We start from the raw sequence: 24,180 nt of genomic DNA on the forward strand, positions 1-24,180 counted from the left end.
ATGCTCCCCGACAGCTTGCAAGTACCTGGTGGGGATTTCCTGCTGTGGCTTTGTCTGGAGATGCAGCAGGTCAGCGTTGGAGCCGCAGTCCCGGTGGGGTGGGAAGTGCCCCATGCTCCTGTTTGTGCCATGGAGAGCAGCAGTCAGGGCAGGGGACACTGCTGCAGAGTCCTGGGGCCCTCAGGTGAGGTGGCCAGAGATGACAGGAGAAGCATCAGGAGTGTCCAGAGGAGCTGAAGTCCAAGAGTCAGAGTCCACTCGTGTTCCCCAGGGCGTGCCTCTCCCCAGCAGGAGCTGAGTGAGGGGTGCCATGAAGTGCACTGTGAACACACCCACACCACAGCACAGCAGGGTCCCACTGCACGCAGCCAGGACCCGACTGAAATCCTGCATTTCCAACTTCTTTTGGCACTGCAGAGTCCCAGGATATTCTGGTCTCAGGATATTTTGTAGTGAGCCATGGAGGTGTCACTTGGCCTGATGCAAAGGACAATGGCCTGTGTTGGGCCACCCAGGCGGGGTGGTGAGGCTGCAGCCTGACAGTGGGGCACGAGCAGGTCCCTGCCCACAGCGTGGGGCTGGAACTTGATGATCTGCAAGACAGAGAGGCAGAGGAGATGTGGGGAGCAGCTCCCTGCTGCTGCCAGTGCTGGGCTGGGAGCTGGGCTCCACCACCCCAGGAGCTTCCCCTGAGATGGTCCTGTCCCACACACGTCCTGGTGGCCAAGCCCTGAGCCAGAGCAGGGACTGGGCAGGAGCAGCCCTCAGCCTGAGCCCTGCACTGCCACCAGGCCCTCAGCTGGGCTGGGCTCACCCAGAGTGGCTCCAGCTGCACCCCAGGGTCTCCAGATGGGTCCTTTCCCCCGTGAGCCCAGCTGGGCCTGCAGCTCCAGGTGCTGCCCTGGGACCAGCTGGTGGCTTTGCAGGGAAGAACAAATTGTAATTCCCAAAGCACTGAACACACACCTCATAAATCAGGTGCATTTTGGCGGATGAGTCAGGCTGAGGAGAGCAAAATCCAGGGAGTGCAGCCAAGTGGGGCCTGCCTGCCCCTTACCCATCCTCAACCAGTGGGACCACATTCCAAGAGAGGGACCAAGTCCTGGATCGTTTCTGAACCCATGTCACTTCACAAATGCTTTTAGGAGCTGTGTTTTGAATCCTCTGGGTTTGCTGTCAACCACAGTTTCCTGGCCACAGCCTGTGGGCCAGTGGCTACGTGCTCTGGGCTTCCTTTGCAATGAGCTGCACCCTCCAGCCACTGCTCTGTGGAATGGAGGGGACAAACGGGAGCAGGGAAGTGATTAAGAGGAAACAAAGTGGATGTGGATGCCAGACTGGAGGGTTCTGAGAGAAGGAATGAACTACAAACAGCCTCAAATCGATCATCTGCTATTGCTTCAGCAAACAAATGCAACTGGGGTAGAGCCTGGGAGCCTCAGAGGCGACGCAGGGTGCTGAGAGGAATAGAAAAGGACAGAACAGGAATAAATTTGGGCAGAGAGGGAAGACAGGGAGTGCTGATGTAATGCACACCCAGTAAAGAAGAGGTTAAGGGTTGAAGAAATTTATATTTAAGCTACAGATTAGTAAGAAACTGAGGGAAAAATTACTATAAACCTTCCATACGAGTTTGACAAAGTGAGCTCTGTCTGGGGATTTTCTTCCCTTCCTACTGCAGACGGAAAAACATCAGAGCCTGAATTCGCCACTCCGAAATCTCCCCCTCGCAGGGACGCGTCGCACTTGAAGTCTAAATTTGCAACCGAAACGTGTTGGATAGAAGTGAATAGTCAGAAAACGCGAGCCCTGCCCCGGTCCGGGTAAAGCCGAGCTGCAGCGCTGCCAGCAGATGGTACTGCGGCCCCGGGGATGCGGCTGCTCCGCCGGCATCCTCCGGCGCCGGGCAAAGGGCTCGCTGCCCCTCCCGACCCTCCCGACCCAGCCCACCGCCCTGTTCCGAGCCCCCCAGGGGAGGGCTCTGCGCTCAGGGACCCCTCACTGCTCCCGTGCCAGGGGAGAGCCAGGGGAGAGCCAGGGGAGTGCCAGGACAGTGCCAGGGGAGTGCCAGGACAGTGCCAGGGGAGAGCCAGGGGAGAGCCAGGACAGTGCCAGGGGAGTGCCAGGGGAGAGCCAGGGGAGTGCCAGGGGAGTGCCAGGGGAGTGCCAGGGGAGTGCCAGGGGAGAGCCAGGGGAGAGCCAGGACAGTGCCAGGGGAGTGCCAGGGGAGAGCCAGGGGAGAGCCAGGACAGTGCCAGGACAGTGCCAGGGGAGTGCCAGGGGAGAGCCAGGGGAGAGCCGGGGCAGTGCCAAGGGAGAGCCAGGGGAGTGCCAGGGAGAGCCAGGACAGTGCCAGGGGAGAGCCAGGGGAGTGCCAGGGGAGTGCCAGGGGAGAGCCAGGGGAGAGCCAGGGGAGAGCCAGGGGAGTGCCAGGGGAGAGCCAGGGGAGAGCCAGGGGAGTGCCAGGGGAGTGCCAGGGCAGAGCCAGGGGAGTGCCAGGGGAGAGCCAGGGCAGAGCCAGGGGAGTGCCAGGGGAGAGCCAGAACAGTGCCAGGGGAGAGCCAGGGCAGAGCCAGGGGAGAGCCAGGGGAGAGCCAGGGGAGAGCCAGGGGAGAGCCAGGACAGTGCCAGGGGAGTGCCAGGGGAGAGCCAGGACAGTGCCAGGGGAGAGCCAGGGGAGAGCCAGGGGAGAGCCAGGGGAGAGCCAGGGCAGAGCCAGGGGAGAGCCAGAACAGTGCCAGGGGAGAGCCAGGGGAGTGCCAGGGGAGTGCCAGGGGAGTGCCAGGGGAGAGCCAGGGGAGTCGGGTCCTGCTGCCCCATCACCTGGGGCAGCCACACCCCGCAGAGCTGCGGGAGGTGGGGTACAGGGGGCTTGGGGCAGTGTAGGGACACACCACACACACACACACAATCATATACACACACACAATCATACACACACACAATCACACACAATCACACACACACACATACACACACACACAGACACACACACACATACACATTCACACACATACACAATCATACACACACACATACAATCACACACACACAATCACACACACACAATCATACACACACACACACAATCACACACACACACACACAATCATACACACACACACAATCACATACACACACCCCACACACACCCACACAATCACACACACAATCACACACACACTCATACACACACATACACAATCATACACGCACACATGCACATACACACAATCACTCACACACAATCACACACACACATACACTCACACACACAATTGCACACACTCACAGACACACACAATCATACACACTCACACACACTCACACCTGCACACCCCACACACACCCATACACACACACACACACACACTTGTGCAGTGACAACAACCACTTCCTTATTACAAGTTTTTCTCAAATTTTATACCTCTAACAAAGCATAAGTCATTAGTTACACCAAAACATTGGACAAAGCAATAGCTCATTGTATTTTATTGGTACCAAGCAATTAACATCAATAATTAGTTGGCAGGAGTTTACAAATATTAAGGCAGGCATGATGCTCACTAAGGTAAATATCCTAACTGCAAGTATCTCTTACGTGTCTATTTTGTTGGTTTCCATGCTGGCCTTGCTTTCTTCCTTGCTATGGATAAATTCATATTTTATCAATTTCTTCTGCAGCTAACTCAGTCGTTTGGCCTGCAGACCAGCTGCTGAGCCCATCCACAGGCTTGTCCTTCAGGTGTGGCTCTTCCAGGCTAATTGTCCTCCTGCACCCTCAGAGCTGGGACACCCCAGTGATGGGCACTGCCAGGAGCCCACAGCCTTGGGGAAGATGTTTTTGGAGACAAACCCTCTACTTGTGCTTTGCTGGACAGCCCAGGCTTGTCTGTGGTGGGGCCAGGGGAGAATCAGTGACCCAGGTCTCCTGCCACACCACAAATGGACACAGAGCAGCTGTGGCTGCCCCTGGATCCCCGGAATGTCCAAGGGCAGGCTGGACAGGGCCCCCTGGGATAACGGGAGGTGTCCCATGGCATGGGGAGCTCTGCAGGGTCCCTTCCCACCCTGTGACTCTGCGTGCCCGGGCAGCTATCACAGCCCACTGGGTGGCACTTGTGTCCCACTGTCCCCAGAAAAGTCCCCAGCAGCCAGGGTAGGAAGCTCAGGTGGGAGCATCTGCTCGGCAGGAGGGACTGCACCACCCTCGCTGCATTTTGGGAGAGCCTTCCTGTCAAATTAAGATGGTCTTGGAGAAACTCAAGTGATTTGGGGTCAGCCAGTGGTTGCAAAAGGGTGAGCAGGACACAAGATGCTGCCGGTGCCATTTCTGAATCCCAAACTCACACTGTGATCGCAGACAGGGAACCTGCTCCAATACACAGAAATTCTCCCTCCTGAACGCACTTTCCAGCAAAAATGTGATGATAATAAAACAAATGGAGCAGTAGATAAAAGTGATACTGAGGTAAATAGAGATTTCCCCCCAATAAAGGTTATTTTTACAGCTGTGATTCACACTTAGACTCACAAACAGGACACCAGGGTAGCTGAGGGGGTAACCCCAGGGTGGAGGACATGTGGATGTGGTGACACAGGGACAGAAAAGCCAGAGCAGTGACCAAGGAGAGCCTGAGGAGCCCTCACCTGAGAAACCCTCACCTGAGGAACCCTCACCTGAGGAACCCTCACCAGGGAAACCCTTACCTGAGGAACCCTCACTTGAGAAACCCTCACCTGAGGAGCCCCCACCTGAGGAGCCCCCACCACTCTCTCTGCATTGGGAAAACTGTGGGATGGACACAGAGAGGACCACACTGATGGGGAATGCTCCAGTTGGCTTTTTTGCCTTGTTATGGAGCAGAAGTGGATTTACAGGGATCAAAAGTGAAGCTCTGGTGTCTTTTTTAGCTCCATGAAGTTCCAGCTTCCCCTGCAGCAAGTCCTCCAAGGGCAGCACACGTGTCAAGCTCCATGATGGGAAGGTTGATGCTCAGACACTGAGGGGTGCAAGTTCCTTTGATTTTTCTCTGAAGACAGCAGGCAAAGCTCTGCAGAGCTGCCAAGCACAGATCCTGAAAATTATCAGCTGCTCTGCAAAGCAGGACCGTGGAAGGAGCTGGAGAGCAAGGGGCAGTTTGGGTGGCAGCAGGGTGGATGCAGGGTGGGATGCAGGGTGGTGTGTCCCAGGAGCACAGTGGGAACAAGAGATCCAGCTGCCCAGAACACAGAAATTTGTCAAAGGCAGCACAAACCTGTCTGCAAACATTTGTCCAGCTGAGTGTCAATTGATGCAGCTGCTCTTCATTTAAAGATATTAACCTGCCTTCATTAAAGGTCAGTTCTTCCTGAGCAGGAAGGTTCTCCACTGGGGGTAGGGTGCCTGAAGGGTGTCTAAGGTTGAAAGGTGTAGCTGGTGTGTATTCCACTGCAATCTGTCACAGGTGGGGCAGTTATCTGCTGTCTTCAGAGAAAAATCAAAGGAACTTGCACCCCTCAGTGTCTGAGCATCATCCTTCTGTCATGGAGCTTAACACGTGTGCTGCCCTTGGAGGACTTGCTGCAGGGGAAGCTGGAACTTCATGGAGCTAAAAAGACAGCAGAGCTTCATTTTTGACCCCTTCCACAACCAATCCTCCTGCCAGGAGAGATCTTCTGATCATGGGCCATTAATTATTAAATACCTGCTGTTCATGGCCAGTGAGTGTCCCTGCATGGCTGAGAAAATTCCATCATCCATGGGGAGATGCTCTGCCCAGGGGAGGAGCCAAGCATTCCTACCTGGACCCAATCTGACCTGGGAACAGCACAGCAGCCTTTGCCCCCTGCATTCCCAGAGGAGCAGCTTTCTGCCCACTGCATCCCCAGAGGAGCAGCTTCCTTCCCCCTGCATTCCCAGAGGAGCAGCTTCCTTCCCTCTGCATTCCCAGAGGAGCAGCTTCCTTCCCCCTGCATTCCCAGAGGAGCCCAGGCCCATCTCCCCCAGCCCTGGAGCTCCAGAGGAAAACTCCCCCCTTGTGCAGGATCCTGCTCCAGCAGAAGCACAGCTGGCACTGCAGGAGGGCTGAGCCACCCTGGGATGGGGCTGAGCCACCTCCCTGATCCACAGGGGACAGGGCTGCTCTGACTCTGGCACTGGTTTTGTTTGTTTGTTTGTTTGTTTGTTTGTTTGTTTGGGTTTTTTTGTACTATTGCAGTTGTATTTTTATTTTTCCTAATAAAGAACTATTATTCCTATTCCCATGTCTTTGTCTGAAGGCCCCTTAATTTCAAGAGTACATTAATTTGGAGAGAGGGGGTTTACATTTTCCACTTCAAGGGAGGCTCATGCATTCCTTAGCAGATACCTGGCTGTTCAAACCAAGAAAACTGGCATCATTCAGCTGCTGCTGAGCTGGCAGGGTCCGTGTCTGAATCCCTGCTGGGCTCCCAGTGCTGTGCCCACTCTCAGGACAGCTTTTCAGAGGGTGTAATTCTGCTTGCCTCATGCACAGAGTGCCACTGCCTTACCTTGCAGGAGGAGGGAGCAGGGTCCTGGCTTTGTAGCTGGGATGATTCCTGTGAAGGTGCTCTGAACTGTTTCAGTGTTTTGTGTTATTATCATACAGAAAAACTGGACTAAATCAATATTTACAAAGCAATACTTCTCATAGAGTTTCTGGTGGGAAGGAGCCTTTGGAGGTCTCTAATGCTGGAAGGTTCCCATGGTCTGCCCCGGTCTCCAGAACCTCCCAGGATGGAGATCCCACAGACTCTCTGGCTAATAAGATCCCTTCAAGCACCGCTCTGGATTTAAAAATAAACTCCACATTGCCATAGCCACTAAAACCCACGTGTTAGGCCTTCATTAGGGTTGGGTTTTGGGTTGTTGTTTTTTTTAACATCTCCTTGGGAAAAGAGAGGAAAGATCTAAAAATCTAACGGAGGTTGAAGGAATTGAAGTGGATGACAGTGAAAGAAAAGTGTTTTTATTGACAGTCTGAGCTGCTCCAGATCATGGGCACCCAGGCTCAGAGGTGAAGTGTCCTCAGAGGATTCCTGGCAGTGCTGGAGGAGCACTTCCACTTCACTCATTTCCTGTGATCCCCAGGCCACAGAGGATATTTGGGACTAGAAAGGAGAAGAACTGAACCCTGGGCAGCACCAATTCTCCTTTTTCTGCCCTTCACCTATGAACTCTGGGGCTCCAGTTCTGCTCCTCTGCTCAGAATTTATCAAGCCTGTGATTCACAGCTGTCCCAAGGTGTTCCAGCTCAGGGCTGCACAGAGGGGGAGGCAGCTCCTTCCTGGAGCATCTCATGGGATACACACAGAAAATGTAATTTCCCCAGATTTACAAGAAATCCAGGGGCAGATAAAGAACCTGGGACAGGAAAACCAGGTGAGGAACTCTTGGGAAAGTTGAGAACACACCATATAAACCTGTTTTTCCCTTGCGTGTGACACACCCTGGGCCCGAGCAGGACTTTGTGCAGCACATCCCCTGTGGGCTGGCAGTGCAAGCAAAGCTCAGCTCTAACCCCAAGGTGAGGAATGTGGGAAATGGATCTGTAGAAAATTTTTCAAGTTTGACAGAAGGCTCGCTTAGCATGTATTTGTATGTAAACTCTGAGACAAGAAATGTAGATTTAGAAATGTTATAGAATAAGATAGACATTGTTGAGGGAGAAATGGAATTAGAAATAAGTTTCAAAGGATGGTTCTGTAAATAAAGTTAGATACTTTAGAGAAATAGAACTGTGAAAGATGCATGCTTAATCAAGGAAGACCCAAGAGCACAATCTGACCTCTCCAACACGAGTTGAGTTGAGTTATGCAACTGTCACTGGAGAAATCGGGGGTGGCAGCGCAGAGCTGAATTTATCCCTTTCACTTCAATTCCTGGCACTTGGTCAGCCAGATCCCTCTCGAAGCCCAAGAGCTGCGACAAGCCAGGAAGCTCTGTCCAGCTCCCCTGGAAGAGGCTTTCAGTCTCCTTCCTGGTGGAGGCTGCTGGGCAGCCGGGGCTGCTGCGAGCACAGGCTGGGCTGTCATGAGCCCTGAGCACAGAAACACCACCGAGTGCACAGGCAGCAGGGGAGGAGGGCAGTGCTGCTGTGCTGGGGGAAGAATGGGCTGGAAGAGGCAGCAATCTGCCCTGTGGGGATGGGGCCCGAGGCAAAGGATGCACAACTTGTCCTAGATTTTTTTTCCCCCACACTTTTTCTTTTTTTTCTGAGATCTGAATGTATAATTGCAGGAGGGTTTTTTTTTACAATTACAAGAGAGAAAATGAGCTGAAGGCTCGTAACTGCAGAGGCCGGACCCTGTGAGCAAAGGGCCACATGTCCCCTTTTATCGCCAGCCATAATTCCCTCCTTGGCTCAAAGGCGGCTGTGAAAAGAGCAGGACTGGTTCAAACTTCCTTGGGGTCTCCGTGGCAACCAGCCCTGCAGGAGCCTTTTCTTCCTTTCCCCTCTTTCCTCTTTTGTTGTTGTTGTTGTTGTGTCATTAAAACTTCCCGGACTGAATCCCCACCAGGCTCTCGGCAGGCAGCGCTCCAGACCTCCTGTCTGCCTCCAGCCAGCTGCCCTCGCCTCTTCCCATCCCTGCACCAGCAAAGCCCAGCCCCAGCTCAGTAAAGCCCAGCAAAGCCCAGTCCAAACCTAGCCCCAGTTCATTAAAGCCCAGCCCAGTAAAGCCCAGCCCCAACTCAGCCCCAGCTCAGTAAAGCCCAGCAAAGCCCAGTCCAAACCTAGCCCCAGTTCATTAAAGCCCAGCCCAGTAAAGCCCAGCCCCAGCTCAGCCCCAGCTCAGTAAAGCCCAGTCCAAACCTAGCCCCAGTTCAGTAAAGCCCAGCCCAGCAAATCCCAGCCCCAGCTCAGCCCCAACTCAGTAAAGCCCAACCCAGCAAAGCCCAGTCCAGTAAAGCCTAGTCCAGTAAAGCCCAGTCCAGCAAAGCCCAGTCCAGTAAAGCCCAGTCCAGTAAAGCCCAGCCCAGCAAACCCCAGTCCAAACTCAGCCCCAGCTCAGTAAAGCCCAGTCTAGCAAAGCCCAGCCCAAACTCATCCCCAACTCAGTAAATCCCAGCCCAGCAAAGCCCAGACCAGTAAAGCCTAGTCCAGTAAAGCCCAGCCCAACAAAGCCCAGTCCAGTAAAGCCCAGTCCAGTAAAGCCCAGTCCAGCAAAGCCCAGCCCCAACTCAGCCCCAGCTCAGTAAAGCCCAGTCCAGCAAAGCCCAGTCCAAACTCAGCCCCAGCTCAGTAAAGCCCAGCCCAGCAAAGCCCAGCCCAAACTCAGCCCCAACTCAGTAAAGCCCAGCCCAGCAAAGCCCAGTCCAAACTCAGCCCCAGCCCAACTTCACATCAGGATATTTTTCCTGTCCCACTTCGTTCCTGCCTGGTATTTTGGCTTCCTGCAGTTGAGGCCATCCCCAGAGTGCTCAGACAGAAATGGGGACTCTGCTCCCCCCAGCCTGGGCTGTCTCGGGAGCGGCGTGGGGCAGCCCAGCCTGGCACGCCCGTCCTGGGGCAGCCCAGCCTGGCACGCCCGTTCTGCAGAGCCCCTCTTGCACCCCATGCTGGGGCTGAAGGGGCTGTTGGGGACCTGCAGGACCCCTGCCCTTCACAGCCAGTCCTGGCCCAGCACAGCACTGCCAGCTCCAGCACGCACTGGTGAGAGCTGCTCTGTGAGAGCAGGGGACAGCCCAGCACGCAGGATCTGTGAGCTGTGCCACCCATGCCTCCCTGGCAGCACCCATGGCACACGAGTGCCGTGACTTGGAGCCAGGGGAAAAAGCAAAGCCCATGGATTAGAGCTTCTCCTGTGCTGTGCTGGGCTCTGACACCTCCCCAGTGCACAGCCAGGGCTGGGGTGGGAGCAGATCTGGGCTCTGGGGAGCAAGGCTCCATCTCTGCTCCCTGTGACAGGGACAGGATCCAGGGAATGGCTGGAGCTGTGTCAGGGGATGGGGGATGGATCTCAGGAAAGGTTCCTCCCCCAGAGGTGCTGGCACTGCCCAGGGACTGGGCACAGCCCCGAGGCTGCCAGAGCTCCAGGAGGGTTTGGACAGCACTGCCAGGGATGCCCAGGGTGGGATTGTTGGGGTGTCTGTGCAGGGCCAGGGGTGGGACTGGATGATCCTCCCTTCCAGCTCAGGACATTGTTTGAGTCTCACCCTGTGGTTCCAGGTGGGAACAGCAGTTTTCTGTGGGCACAGCAGCTCAGCGAGGAGGAGCTCTCCAATCCTCTCAGTGCTCCAGGGCACTCACAGCCAGCCACAGCCCGGGGAAAGCACAGCACGGATGGAAATCCATGAATCTCCTTTTCCTCCACTCACCCACATCACAGGGCTCCACAATTTCCAGCTACAACATCGTGGAAAATCACAGCCTGCAGCAAAAAATAGCTGGTCTCATTCTTTTGCCAGTCTCCAGGATACTGCTGGGCTGGAGTCCTGGGCAAGGAGAGAGGGAAGGGGAGGAATGACTCTGCTCCTCTGCTCCCCATCCCTCCCCCATCCCTGGGATGCATTCCTGCAGATGTCAAGGTAGACAGAGCTGCCTCCAACAAGCCCAGGACCTGGGGCGTAGTTCCTTCATGTGCTCAGCTTGTCCAATTATTCAGATTTACTGCAGCCCTGAGAGGCAGCTCAGCCTCTCCCGTGGATCCAGGCTGCCCCAAACACGAGGTTAAAACTTCTCTTCACTTCCAGCTTCAGAGGGACACCAGGAACTGGCCTTACAGTGCTATTTGTGCAGTGGGATTGCTCCAGGAGACCCCTGAGGCTGCTCCCCCACCAGCCAGAGCTGTCACACCTCTGGCACATCCTCACCCCCCCACCCAGCCCTGCTCCCTCCCATTCACCCCCAGACCCCTCACACACACCTTGGCAGCTGGGGCTCTGCACAGACTCCCCCACCCTACTCATGCTTCCCCTGTATCCCCAGCTACTGCTTCAAACTGCTGCAAAAATCCCATTATTGTGCAAGAAACCTTCTGAGACCTTTCCTTAGACTGCCCTAAGTGGCTCAGGTGAAGACTGAACAGAGCCCTGGATGGCATCTGGAAATAATTTCCCACTAAGAGCTGATGGCTGATGGGGAAAGTGTCCTAAAGGACCAGACATGGATTTCCCTTTACTCCAGGAGAGAGTAGGGATGACTTGGAGCAGGACAGAAGAGCAGGAGGTGAACAGAGAACATTTTAAAGCTGCAACCCAGGCTCTGCCAGTGACCCCACATGATGCCAACACTATTTCAGGCAAATCTATGCCAGTCAAACATAATAAAGTCCTTGTGTTTGCTGAAGTTTGAGATGGGTTTCACTGCTCACTCTCCGTGCTCCACGTTGCCATAGCCACTAAAAGCCACGTGTTAGGCCTTCATTAGGGTTGGGTTTTGGGTTGTTTTTTTTTAACATCTCCTTGGGAAAAGAGAGGAAAGATCTGAAAAACTAACGGAGGTTGAAGGAATTGAAGTGGATGACAGTGAAAGAAAAGTGTTTTTATTGACAGTCTGAGCTGCTCCAGTTCATGGGCACCCAGGCTCGGAGGTGAAGTGTCCTCAGAGGATTCCTGGCAGTGCTGGAGGAGCACTTCCACTTCACTCATTTCCTGTGATCCCCAGGCCACAGAGGATATTTGGGACTAGAAAGGAGAAGAACTGAACCCTGGGCAGCACCAATTCTCCTTTTTCTGCCCTTCACCTATGAACTCTGGGGCTCCAGTTCTGCTCCTCTGCTCAGAATTTATCAAGCCTGTGATTCACAGCTGTCCCAAGGTGTTCCAGCTCAGGGCTGCACAGAGGGGGAGGCAGCTCCTTCCTGGAGCATCTCATGGGATACACACAGAAAATGTGATTTCCCCAGGTTTACAAGAAATCCAGGGGCAGATAAAGAACCTGGGACAGGAAAACCAGGTGAGGAACTCTTGGGAAAGTTGAGAACACAACACAGGTTTCTTGATTTGGATCTGAGAACAGGTACTACAGCAGGTTACACTGCTGATGTTTTAAAATGCAACCTTTTAGGTGCAATAAAAATATACCTTTGTTTAAAAAAATCAAAATTTTAACAAATATATATATGTTTGTATGTTTGTTTTCCTTTTTAAATAAAAACAAGAAAAACCAAATAAAAACAAACAAACAAACAAAAACCCTCAGTAAAACAAAACAACCAAAAACAAAAACAAAACAAAACAAAAAAAAAAAACAACCAGAAATCCCAGGGTCTTGGCCACAAAACTGGGATATTGCAGGAAATTGGCTCAAAAGAGTTTCTACCATCACTAGTAGACAAAAAATATCACTAGTGGAGGAATTCTACTTAGAATAGTTTATAAATAAATGGAGTGAGGTAAAGGATATTTGCAGGGGGTGAAAAAAAGCCATAAAGTTTTTGCTCAGGCAATAAAAGCAGTGGCAAAGGGTTTTGCTAATCTCAGAGCTGTTGTCACAGGATGGCTCTGCCCAGGTAGGACCAGCCCAGGGAACACCAACTCACAGCATCCCCAGCAGAGGTGAAGAGGAACAGCACAGGGGCAGAGCCTGAAGAGCCAGAGGGAACACGAGGATCCAGGAGAGAGGTTTGATCAAGAAAAAGGAGAGCAGGGAAGTTTAGAGGGAATGTTAATGTTACCTGTCACAGGTTAGCAGCAAACAGAGCCCTCAGGACTTCAGCAGTTTAAGATGGAAGGAGTCAGACAGTTCATCAGGCTTTGAGGAAGGATTTCCTCAGCTCTTTACAGATTTTCTATAATTATTTACCCTGGGGCTGATGAGCCATCAGAGTACTTATGTCCTATTTTAAGTCTAAACCTCCACTTTAGACTTTAACAACGAAATTTAGGTCTTCAAACCAGCAAATGCAGATTGTTTTAGGACTTGCTAACCTTGAAAGACCATTGTCCAAGAGATCCACCTCCAGCTCTGCTCCTGGCCATGCCCAGAACTGCAATTCAACCTCAGCACCCACCTGTGCCACCCTTCACCTGGGGTGGACCTGCAGGTCAAAGCCTCTGACCCCTGTCACTGCTCGGGGCTGTACCACAGGCCTTGTGCATCCCCTGCCATCCCCAAAACTCAGAGCCAGGGCTCTGAACCCCCTCTGAGAGCTCATCACAGTCATCCATCTTTCGCCCTTGGCTGTGAGGTGTGGGTTGTCCTCTTCACATCACCCTGAGCCTGGGGTGACTCCACCAGGAGGGGTCTGGGCTCCTGGAGCCTCCCACTCCTCAGGGGCTGCACACGTTGAAATCCACACTGAGCACAAATCCAGGAGACTCCATCACCTTCCCCAGGCACTCAGCCTCTTCCTGCTGGCACACTCAGATGGAGAAAGAGGAAAAGCTAAAAGAAGGCAAAGTTGCACAGTTAGAGCCCAAGGGGAAGCAGAGGCACATTTCCAATGGGATCACAATGCTCCTTTGCTGAGAGCTGCTGGAATAAACCAGAGGATCCCCTCCAGCAGCTGAGTTTGCAGTGCCACAATGTCCCACGACACACAAGGACCTCTGTACTGACATTGTAAAGGCAGCAGGACTTTTCTTGAGCAGCCAAACCTCTGACTTCCTCAATTCCTTTCATTTCTGGGCATATTGAAACTGGGCTATGAGAGTCAATATTGCCAAACGAGACAGAGTGATGTGATTGAAAAGCCCCTCAGTTAATAAAACTGTCACTCAGCAGCACAAGGAGGTATCTATGAGTGAAATTTTGAAATTGTACTCTTTTGGGTAACTGTCATTTGCTCTTAGAAATTACATTTAAAATTAATGTTTGCTGTAGAACTTATAAATATTTGTTCAGGCTAGCATGAAATATGCCCAGGATAATTTTAGCATGTACGCATCAGATTTTCATTTCACATCAGAGAAGACTCAAAGTGAGTCTGTTCCCTTCAGAGCCAATGGAGTCTTCATCCCTGGGAGACAGGTCCCCCTCCCTGGGGAGCCGTGCCTGCTGCCTCAAGGCTTTGGGGACCAAGGCTGACACAGCCAAAGACACAGCTGAGAACTGCCTTTGGTTTTCTGCTCCTTCTCCTGCTCATTTCACTGCGAGAATTGGGAGTCTCCTGTAGTTAGATCAGGGACAGGCAAGACCTTCTGTTCCCAGATCTCCAATCCAAAGCAATTACAGACACACCCCAAACACAGGGCAACACAAATTCCTTGTGATGCTGGGACAAGCAGATATTTAGAGAGCAGTGGAATGGACAAGTTAAAGGATTTGGGGAGATGAGCATCTCCAGAAACTTCCTCAGACACCTGTCAGAGCCATGGAGAGCATTCCCATGAATTCAGTGTGCCTGGGATCAGCCCTTCACTGTGCATCTTTGAGGACCTGCCCGTGGCCACATCAGTGTGTGGGATCTTTGTGTCCCTGCTCTTGCTGTAGCACAACCTGTCCCAAGGCACACTGAGAGCTCTGCCCCACCACAACAGCAAACAAACCTCTGAATTTGGATCTGGGGTCACTTTGCCTCCTAGTTCCTGCAGAGGAAGCACTTTGTAGCTCATTATTGGCTCGGTTTATAAATACCAGCACCCAGAAATGGATAAGGAGCATTTTGTGTTCCCCAGTGTCTGATGGACAGGAATGTCTCAGCCATCACAGAATCACTGAGGCTGGAAAAAACTTTAAAGGTCATTAAGTTCAACCATTAACCCAGCACTGCCAGGTCCACTCAGACCTTGATGATGCTGTCCAACAAACACCACCTCAATTCAGATTTCCCCAGCTGGATTTCTACAGTGTCTGAGGATTTTCTCCTCTCCCATGGGCTCAGCCACCTCCAGCATCACCTGAGACATCTCACTTCAGTCTCTCCATTTGCTGCCTCTAGCAGTGACACTTCAATGACAAAAATTCTGTCCCTTGGTACTTTTAATCCTTATTCTGTTTGTGCAGCTCCAAATATCCACCAATACAAACCTGGGCAGCACTTCCAGTTCTGCATTTGCCAGAGCAGCTCCCAGGCACTTCAGGGCATTTCACACAGCCCAGGGCTTTGTCTAGGCAGGAAGGGAAGACTGCCTGGGACCATTCCCTGGCCTGGGATGAGGCAGACAGGGACACCTTCATCCATCCTGAGAAACTCCCTTAAGCTCCAGAACAGGTGGGTCATATCTTAAGGGTCTATTTGGAATAGTTCCTGTCCCACACTAACCCCAAACTGTGACTAAAATCTGCTTAGGGCTGGGTAAGTTGGCTGGGCCAGCTCCACACCAGGGTCCATCTTCATGGTTAAAAACATGGGCAGCAAATGTCAAGATCTGGGGAATATTTCCAGCTAGTGTTAAATTTACTGGAGCAGCTTAAATCCATATGTCCTCAAATGTCTCTGACAATTGCTGCTTTCTTAGACCCAGTTCAATAAAACCCATCTGGGTTCCAGGGAGATTTTCCAGGACACCCAACATCCCCTTTGGGATTCAAAACCCCCAACAAGAACAAGAATATTTAATACCTATGGTGGGTCACAGTCAGCTGGAAAACTCCCTCCAGGAGTAAGCCTGGAGGAATTTGGCCTCACAGTCCCTGCAGCAGGTGCAGGAGAGATGGAGAAGGGAAGAGTGAGCAGCTGCTGTGTCCTCCCTTGGGTGTGCCATGGCCAGGACAGCAACCACCCCTTCTGAGAGCAGCACTGCCCCAACTCAGCACCCAAACACCAAAATCAGGCAGAACTGGCAAGCAACAATGGCAGAAGCAGGAGGCAGGTGCATCACAGGATCATGGAATGGTTTGGGTTGAAAGGAACCTTAAAAATAATCTCATTCCACCCTTGACATGGCAGGGACACCTTCCACTGTCCCAGGCTGCTCCAAGCCCTGTCCATCCTGGCCTTGGGCACTGCCAGGGATCCAGGGGCACCACAGCTTCCCTGTGCCAGTGTGTGATTGAACACAACAAGGAATTTATTTGTGCTCAAAGCCTTAAGATCCAGAGAAGGTCTAGAGCTTTCAAAACCATGAGATGCCTTGAGCTGCCCAAGACAGGACCTTGAATCTCCATTACTGCCATGGCTCTGAAATAAACTGATTTGTTGGCTGCTCCTGAAGCACCTGATCTCCAGGTGGTTCCACCCCGGGCAGCCCCAGGGCAGCAACAGAGCTGTGGTTGCTGAGATGCTTTAGGAGAAAAAGCAACTTGTTTGGCTTCTCCCATTTCTTTGTCCCATTCTGTCGAGTCATCTCCTCCGAGCACAATAGCTCCTGCTAAAACAGGCTCTCTACCCAGTAGCAAGGATTTTTAAGTAAAATCTTTGTTGAGTCTAATTGCAAATCATGAAACTGATTAGGGTTTGTTGGTTTTGTTTTTTTTTTTAGGGTTACATGTGTAGGGTTTTGATAATATTTTCATCTCCCTGCATCCAGAGATGCACTTCACAAGCAATCCATTTGTGGGACACGTCCCCATCTGCCTGCTCCCCTCTCACCATGACATGGCTTTTTTTTCCTCAATAGAAAGCCAGACTGCCCCTGCTCCCCCCTCCATCCATCCATCACCCCACACGCTGAAAACCTGGGCACTGCAGGTTTCATTTCAACTTTATCACCAGTTTTGCCCACACCACCACATGCAGAGGATTTTCTGCCCCTCTGTGCCCCCATCCCTATCCATCTGAAGAACAAGTTCTGTCTCACTCCCACTGTGAGATTAAGCCACCCCTCACCACAGCCACCCTTCATCCTTACCTTGACGAGTCCTGGCATCCAGGGGCAGCACATCCTGGGCTCCAAGTGAAATTGGGGGGGGAAAAAAAAAATTAAAAATTAAAAATGCAAAATCCTCGCCCCAAATGGCAGTGCCCCAGTGGAGTGTGGTGCACAGAGGGTTTGTCCGTGGTAGCGAGGGCTCGGAACAAAGTTGTGGGGTGGAGGGGGAGGAGAGGCTGATTGACAGCCCTGGGCTGAGCCTCATCCCTCACCTTGGGCCATGCGGTCTGATTGGCCGCCTGCTGACATCCCCGAGCCCTGCACTTTTTAATAGACGCTTTTGGATGATCTACGGGGGAAAGGCTTGGAGAGGTGTGTTTCTGACAAGCCAGAAAGTCATCCGAGCCACGAGGGACTTGGCTTCACTCTTTTTACCCCCCCCCCTTTTTTTTTTTTCCCTTTTTTTTTTTTTTTTTTTTTTTCCTGGGAGGAGGGGGAATTCTTCATTTTGGCACTTCATGTTTTTCTGAAAACTTCGCGGCGATTTTCCCCTTGCACCAGCCTGGACTAATGGATTACCACCTGCTTGGACTAATTCTGTCTTTTCTCTTCAATGGCACAAAGGTCTTAGCCGGTTACCCAATTTGGTGGTAAGATTCCTTCCTCCCCTCGCCCTTCCTCTCCCTATGATTGATTAATGAATTCATTAATTATTAGCCATGGGAGCTGCGTGTTCCTTCCTTTTCACCCCTTGCCCTGCGGAGCTGCCCACGGCTGCATGGTGGAGTTGAAGCGTAATTTCTTCAGATTTGACCAGTAATTAATGAAATCAGGGAAAAGTTTGGGGGTTATTTTGAAAGGGTTTCCCTTTGCGCAAATGGAGGCTTCCCTACCACTCTTAATTTCTCCATTTTCAGCACTATAAGCGATGGGCTCTTGGTTCAGATGTGAAAGGATGCGGTTTTATTTCCTTGTGCAATGGGAATTTTGTCTCTCGCATGATTCTGCCACAGGGATTTTCTTCCTTTCCATGAAACTGCAATTAATCCTTAAAAAAAAATTAATTCTATTTTCTGTTTGGTTGCTGCATTTTTTGGACTTCTTTCCCTTCTTTTGTTGTATTCTGTCATGTGAATTTAGTCCGGCAAATAACACAAATGGCACCTGAGAAAACATTCATTAGTAAAATTGCTCAAAGGTGGATTTTGTTATTTTTAATTATGGAAATGTCGCTAATTTCTTTGCACCAACGAGAAAAATAAATTTTAAAGGAATTGGTTGTATCTTGTAATGAGGCTGATAAGTAACCTGAGTTACTTATTTTAAAAATAAATCTAACTCTTTATAAAGGAATACAGTAACAAAATGCAATTGGAAGCCCTTTAGAACAAGAAATATAGAATTAAATATTCCAGGTCATTTAAATCCAGCAAACAGCAAGTTGCATAACAGAATATTTCCGTTTATTTCTGTCTTTATGTAGGATTTCTTGCTGGAATATCTCTTGTTAAGTTTCTGTATGTGCCAGGTAGGGGCTGTGAGCCTGACGATCCATAGGGAAAAGAGGGAGATGGTGGAATTTGGTGCTCAGATTCTTGGGTTATTTTCGCCTTTCCAGAAAAGTCTCTCTTCTTTATTACTGAATTCAATCCTTTCAGTGCCAACATGGAGATGGCAAGAAGTAGGTGGGAGTGAACTTGGGAATGGACTGCCATGTCTGGGAATATTTAGAATTCAGGAGGGAAAAGACAATTTTTTTTTTTTTAAATAATCCATTTATTGCTGTGGACTTCGGGAATGAGAATGTGCCATTCCAGAGGAGAAAGACTGAGAGCACAATGAGAAGTCCCCGCTCAGGAAGCGTTTCAAAGCTCCGCAGGTTCATGAAATGGCTAAATCACAGCAGGTTTTCCTGGAGAATTAAATTATTTCCTCGCCCTGAGCGTGGCTGCCGAACTTCAGGCCCTCAGCCCCGGGCAGGGGAGGCTCCTGAAATACAGAGAGCAGCACTTTGATTCCTTCCATCCCTTCTCTCCCCATCTGGGCACTGCTGTGTGGGCACGGGGACGCGCTGGAGCAGGTCAGGGTGCCAGGGCTGGGTCTGAAGGCAGGAGCTGCCTGGGCAGGGGCACCTCGCTGTGCCATCAGCTCATCCCACCAGCCCCCGAGCTGCCTCAGGCTTTGATATAAATCAGCATTTAATGCCCAAATCGAGGAGGGTTTCAACTCTCAGAGCGAGGAACCGAAACCTTCTCGATGAAAAGGTCTCGTTTTCCCCTTGAAGCAAAAATGTCCCTGTGAGCAAAATGTCTCCTGTGCCCGTTTTCAGGAGCAAACGCTGCAGACAGGTGTCTGCCCCATGCCCTTCTCCCAAACCCCTCTGAGTTCACCCCAAAGGAACAATACAGAGGATGTAGGGCACAGACACCAGGGCATGGCAAGCAGCATCCCTGGGAAAGGAGGGAGTCGAACACCCTCTCCACAGAATTTCATCCACAGATCCAGGTTTTGCATATTTTTGTAGATTCTGGCAACACTGATGTGCCAGAGTCTCTGCTGCTCTGGAGGGACGTGAGGAGGTGCCCCTTGTAGGGCTGAGGTTGCAAATGCTGTGGGGTTTTAGAGGGTTCTTGAAGGCTGAGGGAGCAGGAGGGCAGGAATACCCAGGCCAGGGCTCCCTGGTGCTCAGGCACGGAAAATGCTCCCAGAACACACAAATTCAAGGTCTCCTTTGGTCCCACTGAAGGCTTTCAATATCTGCTCTGTGGAAATTAGGTTTATGTGGTAGACTCTGGCACGGTGTTATCTATGCTCTTAAAAATACATCATTTTCCACTTGTCTTCCTGATGCTCTGATCTTTAGGCAGGCACGGAGGAGGCTTTGGGGGATGAGCCCCATTGCAGGGCTCAGCACACCCCAAAACAGGGCAAGGAGAGCAAAGGTGGGGCTCAGCAACAGCCTGGTCCCCTGTGCTGGTGTCCTGCAGCCCTCCAAGCCAGGCTGGACTGGGGCTCCCCAGTTAAACCCATCTCTGTAAACCCGAGACCTTCGGGGGCTGCTCGTGTGGCAGGGCCCCAGGGATGCTGACAGGCAGTGCCCTGTCCTGCTGGCACCACCTTCCTGGGGATTTTCCTGCTGGATAGGGAATGTTTTGGTAGCAACATCAAAACAGATCCTTTCTGCTGTGGGACAGAAACGAGAAAAAGGTTTATTCATGTGGTGGGGAGGAAGTGCCCGTGTGTGCCTTAGGAAGAGTGATGAGAATGGGGTCTGATGGCCTCGGAAATGGGTTTGGGGTGGCTGGAATAATCCTGCTGCTCCACGGTGCAGCCAGACAATGCCAGGAGCAGTGACACTGCAGGGGATAAAGGCAAAGGGATGGAGCAGCTGAGGGTCTGTGGGACGTGTTTGACTGAGGGCCAGGGAAGGACGTGGTCCTTCACCTTGTCCAGAGGGAGGAGAGCCCAAGGGCAGCCCTGGAGCCCTGCAGGGGGGTCCTGCCCCAGCTCTGGGCACAGGCTGCACAGCAAAGGGCAGGTCCCTGTGCTGCAAACCCAGAGCTTGGGGTCCAGACCCGCTGGTGGCAGCAGGATGGAGAAGCCAAGAGGGGGTTTCAGCCCAGCTGGGTTGTTGGAAAGTCCCTGACATCACCCTGTCCCCAGCCAGGCAGCTCTGAGTGAGCTCCAGGGGTGGCTCAGGCTGTGGGTGCAACCTCCAGTGAGGTATTTTGACACGGGTCCAACCCTTCTTTACATGCTGCCATCCCATTACAGCCGTGAGAGGGAACAAATGGGGCACAGATGGGAAAAGGTCAGCGAAATGCTGCCTGTGAGTGCTGACAGGAGGAGCTGAGGCCAACAAAGCTCCCTCACAGACGTGTCCAACACTTGGGCTGTCTGGTTAGTGCTGCTAAAAGAGAAGGAGGAGATGGGGAGCTGTGGTGGGGCCATGCAGACCAGGCTGCTGCTCCTCCTGACCCCCCAGGAGTGGTGTGGGTGGGGGCAGAGGGGGCAGTGGGGCTGTAGGCAGTGAGGGGCAAAGCTGGGCTGACCTGTGGCTGTCCATGAAAGCACCCTCAGCACCTGACTGGCCACAAGTGTTCGGGATCTTGTGGCTCTAAAGGGTTTTGTGGGCTTCAAGGTTTTCTTCAGCGTTTTTTTCCCAGCCAGGTTTAGCCAGTGGGAATCCCTGCCCCCACCCTGCCAAGTGGGATGGTCAATCCATGCCAGGAGAGCCAGAGCTTTTGGAGCTGGGATTCGGGGCCATCCTGACCAGCAGGACAGCCCCAAGCAGATCTCCAAGGATGCACAGGCTCCTGAGCCTCAGCACACCCAGCACTTGGCAGGACTTCCAGGTGGCATCTCCTGCTGGTTTTGTCCCTCCCCTGTGCGGAATCCCAGCGTGGTTTGGGTCGTTTTGTTCCACCCCTGCCCATGGAGTCCTGAGCTCAGCAGCAGCTTCAAAATGCTCCCAGAGCAGGGAGTACAGAGCAATGAGCACTGTGACATTGCTGACCCTCAGGAGGTCTCCTTCCCTCAGAAATTAAGTGTGCCCAGCCCCAGGACAGGGCCAGGGCAAGCCTGGAGCCACAGGAGCACAGAAGAAGGGCTCTGACTCATTCAAGAGCCTTTCTGCCCTTAAGACACAAACCTCTGTTACCATTCTGTAAGTGAAGTCAGGAGTAAATTTAAGTGGCCACAAAGAGCTCTGGAGAAGCTGCTTAATTGCAACCAGTTGTTCCTCATTTGGCTCCTTCACTAAGTTTGCCAAAGTGAAGCACTTGCTAAAGGCACCCCAGGGAAGAGCACCGGGAACTCAGGGGGGATTTTGGGCCACCCCACCCTCTCAGCTGGTGGTGCTGGGGTGGGGGAGCCACAAACCAGTGATTTCTGTGCCAGCTGTGCTCCTGCTGAGCCACTGCCCCAGCCCTTGCCCTGATGGGGTCAGGTAGGAGCTCACACCCTGTGACAGAGTCAGGGAGATGCCTTGAGAAGCTGCCCTAGAACAGAGACTGGAGGAGATAAAGAATAAAGTAGGGATTTACCAGGAGGCCTCAATGGATCCACCTTGGGCAGCACCAGAGCCCAGCCAGGGCTGCACCCCAGGTGACCCAAAATGGTCACAAAATGCCCCACAGGTCACGGGGTCTCTCACTTTTATCAGTTCTGCTCCATTTGCACATTGGAGTTCATTGTCCCATTCCAGCTTCAGCCCAGGCAGTCCCATCCTGCTTGTTTCTCTCTCTTCAGCCCACGTTGTTTGGGCTCCTGGGCTGAGATTTGGATCATTTGTCCTTGGTCCCCAGCTGAGATGAGTGAGAACAGGAGCTAAAATCCTGTCCTGACCCAGCTGGGGTGGCTGTGCCTGCTTGGAGGCTCTCCCGGCCAGCACCGGGCTGATCTCCCCTCTCCAGCGCTGAGCAATCCAACAAAGGGCATTTTCCAAATAAAGGCTCATTCCTGAGGGGACCCTCCTTGCTGCAGGGAGCTGTCCTGGGACATTTGTAGGACCAGACTGCACCACCCTGCACCTGGCTGGTCCCACTCTGTGCAGGGGCTTGGCCTGGAGGCCCCCAAGGATCCTCTCAGCTCCCCTCCATGGCTCTGGCACACTTTGCTGAGGCCAGTGCCACCAGAGGCTCCTCCTGACAGACAGCCCTGGGTCCCTCCATCCCCAGGACACATCTTCTGGGGGTTGTGCCTCACCTGGGCTCCCAGCAGCTCCAACCCAAGGCTCCAGTGCAGCCCCAGGACAAACCTGGAGGTCCCTCCTGTGTCACCATTGAGTCAGGGGTGACACAGACTCTCAATTAGGAGGCTAAAAGCAGCCAATTTATTGGAACCCCTTCTTTTATACCCTGGTCTGATAGAGGTGGACCTGGTTGGTCATTTAATCAACATTTTTTCACATGATTGGTTAATTAAGAAGACACCCTTTGCGGTAAACGAATGATGAGGTAACTTGTTATAAACACCACCAGCAGATAGTTCACAATTCTTTCTCTCTGCCTCCCTAAAAGTTCCCAGACCAATTAATGGGAAAGCTTATCTGGCTTTCTCTCTCTCTGGCCAGATTGTCGCATCCCCACTCCTGTCCCCTGCTCTCCACAACACCCCTGGGCCCAGGCACAGCCACCCCAGTGGGTCAGGACAGGATTTTAGCTCCTGTTCTCACTCATCTCAGGGGGTGTGGGAGCCTAGGGAGGAGTCTCCAGCCCTCCCTCCCTCCCTGAGGGCAGCCTGAGCCCAGGGACAGGGCTCTAAATCATCCTGACTTTTGAATTTCACCTTCATCCCCTAGCTGACACCCAGGGGCATTTGGTTTTTGCTGCTGTCCTGGAGGACAGATGGACATTCCCTGCATGGGTCCGGGGCTGTGAGCAGCAGTAGGAGGTTCTCTTCCCCCTGACACTGGTGATCTGAGTCTCAGTGATGCTCATCAGACCCTTCCATTGCCAGGTCAAACAGTTCAGCATGGCTGGATTTCATGTGGGAAGGCAGGAAAATGTCCAAGGAGCCAGTTTTAGAGAAAAAAAAAATATTACCAAGGAAGTAATAAAGAGTAAAAATGGAGCTATCTATTGAAACATGCAGGTGTGATGCACAGCATTTCCATTATCTCTGCTATGTTTTAACTCAGTGATGTTTTCCTCTGACCTGTGCTTCTCATCTCAGTGTCCAAGGCTCAGCATCAGCCCTCTGGTGTCGGAACTCAAAATGTCCCTCAGACATTTTTGGAGGTTTCAGGCCCAGGTCAGAAGCATTTGAGACCCTGGCAGGCAGCTGGAAACAGCTGGGATTTTGGGTTTGAGCCATGGAATGATTTACCAACCTTGCAGGAAGAACAAGAAGTCACAGAAGTTTAGATATTAGAGTAGAAGTAGTCACAAAGTAGAGGGGAGAATTTTTTTAGTGTTGTACAGGGGGGTTTTAGCACCTGTACAGGGGGGTTTTTACTTTGTACATGGGGGTCAGAGGTTATAAAATGGAGGAATGTAGGCCGGTCCTGTTCCTCCTCTTTCTTCTTCCTCACCTCCATGTTCTTGGTGATGTTGGCACTCACAGGTTGGTTTAGAGTAGAAAAGCACCATTTAATATAGGTAATAGGCATTGGGGAAAACTGTAACCATGTAACACGTAATGTACCATATAAAAGATAGAAAAGCACCATTTAATATAGGTAATAGGCATTGGGGAAAAACTGTAAACATGTAACACGTAATGTACCATATAAAAGATAGAAAATCACCATTTAATATAGGGAATAGGCATTGGGGAAAACTGTAAACATGTAACACGTAATGTCCCATATAAAAGATAGAAAATAATTTAATATACGTAATAGGCATTGGGAAAAACTGTAAACATGTAACACGTAATGTACCATATAAAAGACAGCAGCAGCCCTGGCGGGGAGAGAAGAAGCAGTCGGGGTCAGAGAGGATGTCAGGGTGTGTGTGTGCCTCTGCCTGAGCTGTGAGCAAACCACAGCAGCCTCAGAAGAAAATCTTCCAGATAACTTGCAATAAACTGCCTTGAGA

General features: G+C 51.8%; 1 protein-coding gene across 1 annotated transcript in view; it reads left to right on the forward strand.

Annotated features, from left to right (window-relative positions):
- The first annotated feature begins 17,088 nt into the window (after positions 1-17,088).
- Positions 17,089-24,180, forward strand: part of WNT3 (Wnt family member 3) — a 52,163-nt gene continuing 45,071 nt past the window's right edge. Inside the window, exon 1 of the mRNA XM_021539883.4 lies at positions 17,089-17,289. Coding sequence (XP_021395558.3) covers positions 17,210-17,289 — 80 coding nt within the window. The 5' untranslated portion in view covers positions 17,089-17,209. The remainder of the gene's footprint in view (positions 17,290-24,180) is intronic.

This window comes from Lonchura striata, chromosome 27 (assembly GCF_050655825.1).
Source record: "Lonchura striata isolate lonStrDom1 chromosome 27, ASM5065582v1, whole genome shotgun sequence".
NCBI classification, from domain to species: Eukaryota; Metazoa; Chordata; class Aves; order Passeriformes; family Estrildidae; genus Lonchura; species Lonchura striata.